The sequence below is a fragment of the Zootoca vivipara genome, chromosome 1 (assembly GCF_963506605.1).
Source record: "Zootoca vivipara chromosome 1, rZooViv1.1, whole genome shotgun sequence".
Taxonomy (NCBI): Eukaryota; Metazoa; Chordata; class Lepidosauria; order Squamata; family Lacertidae; genus Zootoca; species Zootoca vivipara.
In genome coordinates, this window is record NC_083276.1 from 6,147,923 (window position 1) to 6,160,673 (window position 12,751).

The window sequence follows — 12,751 nt, forward strand, 5'->3', positions numbered from 1 at the left end:
TTAGCCAAGGAGTTCTTTGTGTCTACGAAATGGGCCCCAATCAAGTTTGGTCGGAGACAATGAACTACTTGCTAAGCTCGGGGAAACGCAGGCAAATGCCCCCACCCCAATAGCAATCCGGTGTAGCCATGGTGTGTGTGTAGGGGGTGTTCCTAAAGAAGGAGGCAATTACTGTATATATGCACTGTAACTTTTGTGCGGGGGGGGGGGGCGGGGAGGACCGCTGGGCAGTCACGCCGAGGGATGCGCCCGCAGTGCGCATCTGGCGGTTTTGCAAGCAGGGCTCCTCGACGGCGCCTCCTTTCAATCCCTCTTGCAAGAGATCCTTAACGGGACCTTTTTTTCCCTCCCCCCGCTAGTAGCAGCCCCTTCATCTCTTTCGCTCTTTCTTTCTTTTTATTTATTTCGTTCTTTCTTTCCTTCTCCTCTCTCCCCCCCCCCTTTTTTTTAGAAACCAGTAGACCCGGGAGCTCCAGTCTTCCTTCCAAGGACTCTCCCGTCCGCCAGGCTCCTGAAGAAAACCCAGAAGGCGGGAGAGGAGGATCCGGTCCCCTCTTCCCATCCCCACCCCGGAATTTTGGCCATCTTTCCTCCACCCCGCCCCAACTTTAGCATGATGTCTTATCTTAAGCAACCACCTTACGCAGTCAACGGGCTGAGTCTCACCACCTCCGGGATGGATCTTCTGCATCCGTCTGTCGGGTACCCAGGTAAGCAACAAAACAAAACAAAACCGGGGGCTCCCATTCAGGGAATCGGGCCAGGGAATGATGGAGAGAAATTCTGGAAAGCATGTAGGAGTTTCCAGAGGGTACTTTGAGCGGGGGGATCCCGGCTAGATTGCCTGCAATCTTTGTTGGATACTTTCCAGGCGTCCGAAATGACTTCCGACGGCAAATATGTTTAAGCGCCCTAGGAAAAAAGACCAAAGGAGAATCGCCCCACTCTCCCCATCCCATCTCCCCAAAATTAGCGTTCCATTTCCCCTAGGTGCGGAAACTTTGCGGGTTTCCTGGACGGCGCGTCCCCGGAGACTTATCAGGGATTTATTTTATTTTATTTTGATTCTGACGGCTTGCTTGGGGAGGAGGGGGACTCCAAACTGAGGCCCTGGAGATGGTGACCCTGCGCGAGGTGGGGGTCTTCTATTTGGATTGAGAAGGGCTGAGGGCTTGTTTCGGGTAGAGAAGGGCTTAAGAGAATCTGCAGCTGCCGCGGTGGTAGGATCCGTCATCCGCGAATGCCTCTCAGCCCGAATGGAAGCGGGCTTCCTCCAAATGCGAGTCCCGTCTTGTGCTCAAGTTTGTTTACTCTCGGGACAGGAGGATCGTAGCCTAAGTTCTGAGCTCTAGTGCAAGGCGGGAGGTTGCCCCGATCCCAATGATTGGTGGGATTTCCCCCCCTTTCCTTCGCTCCAAGACTGCTTTGGGCTCCACTGAAATCCGCGCGGCTTACTTATGAGTAAGGTGCTCGGCGTCGCTCATTGGGTCTGCTGAAATCAGGGTTCAATCCCGTACACACTTACCTTGGAGTAAATCTCATTAAACTCAACAGGACATACTTCTGAGTAGACGTGCACCTCCTCTGTTCACCAGGCCCACTTAACAGGATCTTAGGAGTTAAGGTTAGACTTGTGCTAGAACCCCATCTCCCGGGCATGTTTACTCGGGAGTAAGTCCCGTTCCGTTAAGTAGTGCTTGCTCTCCCCGGGTTGGCCGCACAGCCCTATCCCATTAAGCGGAGGGGAGTCCCTACTTCTATCCAAGGACACACACACACACCCGAACGTGGTTTTCCTCCCGGTGTGCGCAGATCTGCGAGGAAGCCGAGCGCCTTCCCTAGAAAGCCGGTGGAACATGCGTAAGGATCGCGACGGCCTGATGCGGTCCTAGGGGCCCTTCCTTGTTCGGAAATCCCAGTGAATTCCCTGGAGCTTACCCCTGAGTAGACGCGCCATCGGAGCCCTGCCCCGAGCGTCGTGTTTACTCTAGAAGATGCCTCCTGGCGTTCCGGGTGGGGACTCGTTCCCGTGGAAAACGTGTTTGGCCTCGGGGTTGCCCAAAGCCTCCCGCTTAACGGTCTTGTGGATGGTCGCGCGCGCGCGCACGAGGCCAGTTTGCCAATCGGGTAGCGTGGTGGTGGTCTTCGCTGGCTTCTTCCCCTGAACCCCTGTGGTCCTTTTCTTTCCCCAGCCACCCCTCGGAAGCAGCGGAGGGAGCGCACCACTTTCACCCGGGCGCAGCTAGACGTCCTGGAAGCTCTCTTCGCCAAGACACGCTACCCAGACATCTTCATGCGGGAGGAGGTTGCGCTCAAAATCAATCTCCCGGAGTCCAGAGTCCAGGTAAGCCGACAAGGTGGCGGCGGCAGCGGTGGTGGCGGTGCTACTGCTTGTGCTCCTGGTGGGGTTAGGGCTTTCCCTGTCTGGAGGGCCGTAGCTCAGCGGTAGAGCATCTGCCTTGCTTGTGAAAAGTCCCAGGTTCAAATCCCGGCATCTCCAGGCTCCTTCCTGAAACTGCCTCCACCGGTCAGTGCAGTAGACGACCTAATGTTCCACTTCTCCAGCACCGCAAAGGCATGGACAGAACAAAGGGAGGAAGCATAGGATGGCGCCTTATACTGAATCCATCTAGCTCCACATTGTCTACACTGACTGGCAGCAGCTCTCCAGGGTTTCAGGCAGGAGACACTCCCAGGCAAGCCCTGTCTGGAGATGCCCGAACCTGGGACCTTCTGCCTATAGATCAGATGCTGTACCACTTGGCTGCGGACCACCCCCAATAGTCCTTGCTTCCAGTGTAACACCCCCCCCAAAAAAAAAGTGAAGGCAGGTTAAACATGGACACACACAGCCATTTCAGATTCATGTGGTGAGCAGCAGTCAAGAGATTTGAATAGGGGAGATATAAATTTGATAGGCCTTTGTCTCTCAAACTGCCTCTACCTCCTCACACACAACAGTCCTGTGCAGTAGGACATGTGGTTACCATCCAGGAGAACTTGTGTGGGTCTTCACGGTGGCGTGAGTTTGATGTACCAGGGTGCCGTGTCCGATTTCCAGGAGGGTGAGGTTGAAGAGTCTCAGCAAGGCTTTAACCAGATATACCTACAATCTGAAGGCACACGAGGTCAAGATATTGCTTTGCTGTAACTAAGCAGATCTGGGGCTGGACAGTGCCTGCCTTGGAACCACATCTATGCCACCTTGCGTTCCACAACGAAAGAAAAGCAGGATATAAAAGTTAAAATACAGCAGCAGCAACAATAAATAAATAAATAAATTTGGAATCTTTGATTACTTTTCCAAACCTCATACAACTTACAGCAGGGTTACTAACTCACGTTTAGTAACCTGCTTATTTTTAGAAAAAGAAAACTCATGCATTTAATTGATTATAAGAGAAGTGAGCTAAGTAGCCATTAATCTAGCTAACTCCTGAAACACAGAGTGAGGAGGGGGCACCCATCAGGTCTCCTCAGATGATGCCCCTGAAATGTAGACCTTGAAAGTACAAACCTAGCATGCTCTCCCCTCCCCCCTCCCCCCAAAGCTCCTGATTTTATTCCCACCTCTTAAGACACTGCATTAAAAAAAGTTTAAATCTAGGATGATTTCTGCACATATTGAAAGGAGTGGCAGGTTGGAGTGATCTGCATATGACTGCAAATGTATATCACCTATAGATGAACTTGTTGTGCAGCAGCAGCCAGGGTTGGTTCTGTGTTCTCTGTCCAGAGCCAGGGGCTGGCCCTACCATGAGACAAGGAGAGGCAACTGCTACAGGTAGCAGGTTCTGGTGGGCATGGGGCAGCGAGAGCAGCAGCCTCCTGGCTGTTCCTCCTAAGCCCTAGGGATCAGGGCAGGCATAGGCAAACTCAGCCCTCCAGATTTTTTTGAGACTACAGTTCCCATCATCCCTGACTGCTGGTCCTGTTAGCTAGGGATGATGGGAGTTGTAGTCCCAAAACATCTGGAGGGCAGAGTTTGCCTATGCCTAGATCAGGGTCATTTCCTTCTGTTGGAGGACAGAGCTGTGTGTTCTATACAGTCTGTTGGTACCTTGGAGATTGCTGTCCCATTGCAGGTGCACCCTTTGGTCCTTTGCTTTGAGGTCCAAATTTTCTTGGGCTGGCCCTGTCCAGGGCACTCGATGTTAAATCCGGTGATCCACTTCTGCCACTATGTGCTCTGGGCAGTGCGACAGCCAGGCCCTTCGGAGATGGCAAGATTACACCGAGCGGATGTGGGAGGCAATTCCTAGGCTCTCTGTGGATTTCTCTATTTTATTTTCATCTTATGTTTATGCCACTCCTTTCTTCCATCATGGAACATGCAGTTCCCCAGTAGTTCTCCCACCCAGGCACAAACTGGACCCAGGTGGCTGCTGCAACGCATGCCCTGGACTCTCTAGTTGGCCTCGCCAGCTGTTTTGATAAGAATTGAGCCCAATCGCCTTTAGTCCCTCAACCCATTGGTCCTTGAGTGGAAAGGCCTCTGTATCTGTTCCATCATATAAAAAGACATCCTGATGCTAAATTGTTGACTCCCACCCCAAATGACTATACCCATTGTGTATTCTGCTTTTGAGTTCACGCCAGATTCCTGAACCGGTGTGTGTGTGTGTGTGTGTGTGTGTGTGTGTGTGTGTGTGTGTGTGTAAAGAGCAGAAAAGATCTCCCTTCACTGTCCACTTCTCAGGGTTGATTGAAATCCAGCTCTATTAAAACCAAATGGGGGGGACCGTTTTGTCATTGGCTACAGTGGAGTGTGTCTGCTGCTGGAGGAAACAGGTGCAACCATGGATCTGTGGTAGACTAATTATGTGGCAGGTGTCATTTGGAAGCTGTCCTGGGAGAAATGCAAACTCTGTAACGGAGGAAAGCTTTCTCCCTGCAGTTGACCATAAATGCAAAAAACAAACAAACCAAAAAACCCAGAGTTGATTCACAGATAATGAAATGCTATATGAAAAAGAAATTTAAGTCCAAATCCACACCACAGTGCAGTGTTACTATAGCTAGGGTTGCCATGTGTCCTCTTTTTCCAGGACGAGTCCTCTTTTTCAGGGTGGATTTTTCAAATTTGCCAAAATGTTTACGGCTCTACTTTCTGGATGAGACATAAACATATAACTGGTGGTTGAAGACTTGCTTTCCTCTTCTCTTCTCCCCCCCCCCGCAATATATCACAGCTTCTATAACCCACATATAGTAGGGGTATGCAAAATGAGAGTCGTCATAGCGTCTTCCTTTTTGCTTTTCAAAATCTGGGAACCCTATAACATGTGCGTTGACTTTCTGTATGCATGCTTTGAAGATGCATGTGTCATACTTGCGCATAGGGTATATGTGCGATATATAGAGAGAGAGGGCTGTATGGACACACACACACACACACACACACACACACACACACACAAATCCCTCCTTCCAAACACCAGCCATCTCCAAGCCCCTGGATCATAACATGATTCCATTTCGATACAAGTTTCCTGTGACTTTCATGTACACATTTTTAGCCTTTGAAAGGGCTCTGGGTTTTGAAGCAAAGACCATTTAGTTCAATGAAGCTTGCCTTTCAGTAGCAGGTGGGCTGAGCTGCCTAGATATTTGCAAGAAAGGGTGTGTGGTAGACATGTCAAAAGATATGTGCTTTCGTCCCCAGGAGACACTTTATGACATCACCCCTCTCACTAATAGTGTATTCCAGTGGTTCCCAACAGGTGGTCCGGGGACCCCCAGGGGTCCGCGAGCTATGCCAGAGGGGTCCGCAGGATGCTATTAGAATAAAAAATATATTAAATATATTTTGTATGATAACAGATTTTTTGTTTTGGCCGCTTCCTGCATGAGCAGAGTCTAGCGCAAAACTAGAATTAGATAGAGGCAGTAGTTCTGCTGTATGCTGTTAGGTGGCGCTTTACAAACACTACTGTTTTGCAAAGAGGCAGCGCGCGCATTCTACTAACGCTCACCTCCCCGAGATGCTTTGCGCGCGTCGGCTTCATTTGTGCGCTACTGCGCAGGTACCCTGTCTTCTCCATTCCCCTCCCTCCTCCCTGGCGCGCGCTGCCTCTTTGCAAAACAGCTTTGCAAACAAGCTACAGTTCGCGTAGTTAAAAATGGGCCGTTGGTTTAAAAGTGGTTCGTTAAAATGACAAAGGCCTACAGATGAAGAGGAAGAAAATGCGTTTGATGTTCAAGCAACTGTAAAAAACGTATAAATATAAAATATAAAAAGACTCTTAATTTGGCTCTCACTTTTTTATTTTAGGATTAGGGATTAATGGGGGTCCTTGTCACAATAGCGGCTCGATGAGGGGTCCTCGAGAAAATTTTGTTGGGAACCCCTGGTGTATTCTAAGCAACAGGAAGCAGCGAGGCAAATTTACACCATAGACTTAAAATGGTTTAATAGCCTTTCACTCTCCCTGGGAAAGCCTGGGAACTGGAATACAGATATGCCTGAAAAAGGACCCTTAGCATCCCTATTAAACGCAGTTAACTACCACATTAAACAGGTGTGTAAATAATATGTTTGTAGTAGAAATCTGCCCATACTGGGAGGTAGAGGAATCAGTTCTACTAAAAACCTTTATTCATGCTTTCATTTTAAACACCTATTCCAGCCTCCGTCAGCCTGGTGCCCTCCAAATGTTTTGGGATACAACTCCCATCAGACCCTGCCAGCACATCATTGATGGGAATTGTAGTCCAACACAACTGGAGGGCACCAGGTGGACCTTTTCAAAAGATATTTCTTGGAATATATTTGATGGCCACTTCACTTTCACACATGTGCCCTCCAACCAAAACTGCAGCTAGTTGTAGCTTTCCAACAACTCTGCCTGTACGAGTGACGTGCATGCTGCAATTCTGTTTTACATTTTTTAAAAAATGTGCCAAAGGTTTAATTAATATGAAGAGGTCGCTAGTCCTCATTGGGATTAGCCAGACTTGGGGATCTTTTTGCAGTATGCGCAACAAACCTCACAGCACCTGAGACGGAGAGCTAGGAGCCACGGCAGCTTTTTGGCACACGTGTTCGTAAAGCGCATTGCATTCGAAACGCATGCTTGCCACCCACAACATGATACAGACACAACCTGTAGAAGTCTTTCCCCACCATCTGTACTGTAGGATCAGAGAGAGACCCACTTGCTTCCCTGCTGGAGGGGAACAGAGATATCTGTGTGCGCGGTTCAGTTTCTGAGGGAGTGTACTGACCGCTCCCTTCTGCAAATGGCTGTTCTCCATGCCTTGAGGAAGTTGCACTTGGTGGAAACCCTCAAGGCTTTCCGACTGCTAAGAGAGGCAATCTCTTGCAACCCGGCAGACTTCTCTTTAATACTCTCTCATAGATGAAGCAGCAAAGAGCAGTCCTGTTACACTCAGGGCTTGTCTACACGTCTGTTTTTTGGCACTAGATCAGAGCAGACGGCAATCTGCGGAATAAATTACCATTTATTCTAATTCAGCTCTGAAGTTTGGGTTTCCCAGGAGAAAGTGGGTGGGGGGAACAGTGGATGAGCCCTTAGTGAGAAATTTGGGGAGCGAGGTGGCCAAGTGCTGTCCTTAGTGCTGTAGCTCTGAAGCCACTGTGGTCTGACTGTGGAATATCATCTGCTCCGAAGGGTTGACCACAAATCAGCAAGCTTTTAATTCTGTGTCTTTTTGCTTAGATGCTATTTTTGTATTAGATGGCTAAGCAGTCAAAGAGATAAGTAAGAGGTTAATGGGATGTGGCTGGTTTCTTTAAAGACAAATCTGCCTAACATTTGCAATATTAGTAGGACTTTGGGGTAAGCAAGGGGTTGAGGCCCACTGCAAATGTGTGTATTCATTTATTTATTTTGGGATTTTCTATCCCACTTTCTATTTAGAACTGATCAATGTGGACAACAATATAAATCGCACAATGAGTAAAGCGAACTAAGCATGATTATGTGCCACCAAAATGATTTCAATTTTTAAAAAGCAGCAGTGCCAAACATTTAAAATGCTTGCAGCCCAGAGCAATATTAAGAAGCAACATTTACTTCGCTATTCAAAAGCAATATTTAGCAGAGGAAAAAGCAGGAAGGATAGAACACATTCCTCGGCTGCTTCTTTCCTTCCTCTCTTTTCTCTCTCCTTCCTCCTCCTCTTTTTCCTGATAAGCAAAACTTTGAGTATTCAAAATTAAAACAAGCAGAAACCACTGTGAAGCAGCTGGTGGGCAGTGGCGTGGGGTACCATGACCCGACCCAGACCCCGTGATCATCACCTGAGGCTCTCCTTTGGGTGCTTCCTTTGTGACAGGTCTGGAGGGTGGGAATACGAAAATGGGCCTTTTTGTGGTGGCTCCCCATTTGTGGAATGCTCTCCTCAGCGAGGCTATCCTGGTGCCTTTGTCACATATCTTAGGGGCCAGGCAGAAGCACACCTCTTCTCCCAGGTACCAAAATGGCAGCATGAAACAGCAGTTGTGTTGAACTATCCTGCCCCTGATTTGGATTCTACTATAGGGTTCTGCCATCACTAAACAAAATCTGTGACTCTGCAACTTACAATAAATAGGACCTTCTGGGAAGGAGACACCCTGCCTGTGCAATATTCTTCCTACTGAACATAGGCAGGTACCCACAGGGGTTAGCTTTTGGAGCTAGGTAAACTGTCAGGGATCCTGTACCTTTACTGTACCTTTAAAAGCATTCCACTAGGCCTTTTGAGCTGGCCTAATACTGGCCTAGTATTGGGAAGGACAGGTGGAGGAATGTTATATACGAAACCGAGTTCTGCTGGGGTGTGTGTGTTAATGGCTGTTAGTGATGTAGAGTTATACCCTTTAATCATGTTACGATGAAGGGTGGGATTAACTGGGGAGGGAAAGAAAGAAATTTTGTGTGTGTGTGTGTGTGTGTGTGTGTATGAGAGAGAGAGAGAGAGAGAGAGAGAGAGAGAGAGAGAGAGAGAGAGAGAGAGAGAGAGAGAGAGAGAGAGCTTCTCATAATGCAGGGGAAAGTGTTAGAGTTCTTACATCAAATAATGGGCTACTCCACTGCCCACCCCCATTTAATGCTTCCCTATGTAATCTATCCTATTTGCAGTAAGTTCTATTAACTTGGGGTACATTTAAAAAGAGCACCCCTCTCCCCATAGTCTAAAATGGTACAATCCTGTCCAGCCACTCATCACAGCTGCCCTGCACAAACCTAGCCTCCATCCCATAACTTTGGGCGGTAGAAAGTCACCAGCCTTGGGAAGTCAGTGAGTACAGAACATCTTGGAGACTAAGGGTGGCCTTTCAGAGGGCTGCACCCCTTGGATGGTGCAAGGGTGTTGTAAAGCTGGAACTGGCACACACAGGCACCCGCCCACTTTGAAACCAGGCTGTTTGAAAGCAAATCCCATTGATTCCATTGGAGAATGCTTTCCCTTGCATGCGCCTCGGATGGAGGCCTTTAATGTCAGTCCAATCCTACTGTGACACTGAACGGGAGGCAGGGAGAGGGGTTTCTCAGCCTCCTAGCTGACTGCTCCCCATTCAAAGACGTGATCCTGTAGGTGGGCTGGAAGAGGAAAGAATACACACAACTCATTTGAAAGAACAAGCTTGCTTCCCTCCCACCCAATTGCTCCCTTAATTGTTTAAACCCCCCTCCCTTTCTAATACTCTGTTCTTTTTAATTAAGGGCTTGACTTCAATAGGACTTAAGTGGAGGTCCTTGGGGTACCCTAAGCTGGCGGGGGAGGAGAGAAGCCCCTCCCAAGCTGGCTGTGGAGCCTCTGTTGCTCGGCACAGAAAACCAGACCAGATAAGTAATTGGGGAGTCTCAAATATGAGGAAGCTGAGAGAAGGGAGAGTACAATGGAACAGTCCAATCATATCTGGCTGCTGTGGGCTCAAATATCATGATCATCATCCTTGGTCACCTTGACTCAAACTGCAGCTCTTGGCTCCCATGGACCAGTCACAGGTGATAAACCATCACAGAATCTCAAATTGCAGGCTGTGAAGCCTCCAAGCTACACACATGTTGGCTTTGCTTCCATGATGCCACAAACACCACCAGAGCTATCACCATATTTTTCTCCTTCAGCTGAATGAATGAATGAATGAACAAACAAACAAATATCCTGCTTAGGTTTAAAAAAAAAATACCCAAGGGATTTTGATGGGAGCCAAGAAATTGGGAAGACTAGCTGAAAAGTTCACCAAAAATATTAAGGCAGGCTATTCGTGGAGTTGAATTGTAGGTGTTGTCTGTCTCTCACCAGAGCCTGCTGTGCTTTGTGGAGTCCAGGGTATGCTAAAGGTAATCTTTCCATTCAATGAGCAAAGCTGATCAGATTTAGGATTAGAGTTTTCATGAAAAGCAAAGTTTTGAAACAAATATGCTCTTTGCTCCTGAAACCTGCCGTTTCAAACCATGCACTGCATTGTGGTGAGCCAACATTGGCTCTTGACCTGCTCGGAGAAAACATACAAGGAATTTTGAAGGAAGGAAAACAAGAGATTTGATAAGAGCGGTGGCCTTTATCAGTGGAATTCCTCCTGCCCTTAAATTCTACCTTCTAGCTTGAAATCAGAGCCATCGTCACGTACAATTTTGCTGCGATTTACACGACTAACAAGCGTTCTTCTTCTTCTGTTCCCACTTTTCCTTTTCCCTATTGATTTTCCAGGTGTGGTTCAAAAACCGGAGGGCCAAGTGCCGCCAACAGCAGCAGCAGCAGCAGAATGGGGGCCAGAACAAAGTGAGGCCAGCGAAGAAGAAAAGCTCTCCAGCCCGAGAAGTGAGTTCAGAGAGCGGGACCAGTGGGCAGTTCACGCCTCCAACCAGCACCTCGGTTCCTGCCATCTCCAGCAGCAGTGCCCCAGTGTCCATCTGGAGCCCTGCTTCCATCTCCCCACTCTCTGACCCCCTGTCCACCTCTTCTTCATGCATGCAGAGGTCTTATCCTATGACCTACACTCAGGCTTCTGGCTACAGCCAAGGGTACGCTGGCTCAACCTCCTATTTTGGAGGCATGGACTGTGGGTCTTATCTAACCCCTATGCACCACCCAGCTGCCCGGACCAGGGGCTGCCCCTTAGCCCCATGGGCACCAATGCCGTTGCCAGCCATCTCAACCAGTCTCCGGCTTCACTCTCCACCCAGGGCTATGGGGCTTCAAGTTTGGGGTTTAACTCGACTACTGATTGCTTGGATTATAAGGACCAAACAGCCTCCTGGAAGCTAAACTTCAACGCTGACTGCTTGGATTATAAAGACCAGACGTCCTCCTGGAAGTTCCAGGTTTTGTGAAGACCCGTTAGGAACCCTTTGTGCTTGATGATGATGACGATTGATAACAATAAGGATCGTGAAGATGTTGCCAGGACAGACGAGACAGTGCCCATGGCAGGTCGAACATTCCAACTTGTAGTCAGGTCTTTTGGTTTTAAATTAAAAGTGAAATGCGAGCAGGACACAAGAAAAATAAACAACTTGAAAGACAAGAAAGACAGTGCGCCGTGATCTATTCTGCCGATTTAATCTCTCGCTCAGAAGCTCTGGAAAGGAAGAGAAGAAGAAGGAAGGACACCTTATGGGGAAGACTCACAGCCCACTCTGTTCTTCATAGTTTTAGCCTATTTGTTGAGTCCCTTTGTCTGAATGGATGGAAGGTCTTTCCAACTATTGGCCAAGTTTTCCGTGGGGTGGGCTAGATTGGTTGTGTGCGTGTGGGGTTTTGGTTGTTTTTTTAAGGAAAATGTCTAGATTTTTCTTTTCCTTCCTTCCTTTTTTTTGGGTGTGTGTGTGTGTATGGGGGGGGGGGGGAAACACACCCCGTCCTCTCCCCTCCTCCCAGTTTGTCATCCAACCCTTTGGTTCAAAACATTTTAAAACACAAAAAAACACAAAAAAGGACAATGTCTATATATCTCTCTCGAGCTCCTTTAATTGCTTCCGAGCCAGCATTTGGCAAAGTTGGCCACAGGAGAATCCAGCAAACAACACAAAGAAAGAACTCGGTTCAAAGCAATGTGGGGTTGTGGGTCTGATTGTCATAGCTGCACTACTTTATTTAAGAGGGGAAAAAATAAGAATAATGTCCATAAGGAGTCAATATGTAGTTTTTAAGAGACAATCAGTGTGTGTCTTATATAAATGGTACATATGTGGTTTTTAATCTGTGCTAGACTTTAAAACTGTGATCTCCTGTATTGTATGCAACCATGGACCCCGCGCCAGCAGGGGGTTCTGCTGTGATTTTAAATAGGTTATAATTACCAGTGAAATTTGAGCAAGTGAATTACATATGACCACTTCTCTCTCTCTCTCTCTCTCTCTCTCTCTCTCTCTCTCTCTCTCTCTCTCTCTCTCTCTCTCTCTCCTTCCTTTCTTCCTCTCTCTCTTTCTCTTTTTTTAAAAAAAATTGCCTTTCACCAGAGGTAAACTGCACTGAAAAAAAAAAAACCCTTTTTACAACAAACTGTCTCTGAATGAATGAATAAACCACCAGATTTGGAAAACAAACCCTGTCAATAGATCAAAAATACACAAGGACTTTAAAATTCATCTGCTTAACAATAGCTTACTGTTGGGGGAGGGGGGTAAAGAGACAAATATTTAAGACATTGGTCAATTGCTCTGACCTTGAATTTCCAAAAGGAGAAATTCATTGTTGTTTTTAATGCTTGCAGATGTGCAATTGAAAAAGGAGAAATATATGCATAAACCTTTTCTTTTCTGGATTTGGCAGATATGTATAATTATATTAA

The 12,751-nt window shown here is 47.6% G+C and overlaps 1 protein-coding gene across 1 annotated transcript; it reads left to right on the plus strand.

Annotated features, from left to right (window-relative positions):
- Positions 1-613: 613 nt before the first annotated feature.
- On the plus strand, positions 614-11,291 carry OTX2 (orthodenticle homeobox 2). The gene is given in 5 exon segments (XM_035126876.1): positions 614-710; positions 2,193-2,344; positions 10,669-11,049; positions 11,051-11,074; positions 11,076-11,291. Coding segments are annotated over 5 exon segments (870 nt in total).
- Positions 11,292-12,751: the final 1,460 nt, after the last annotated feature.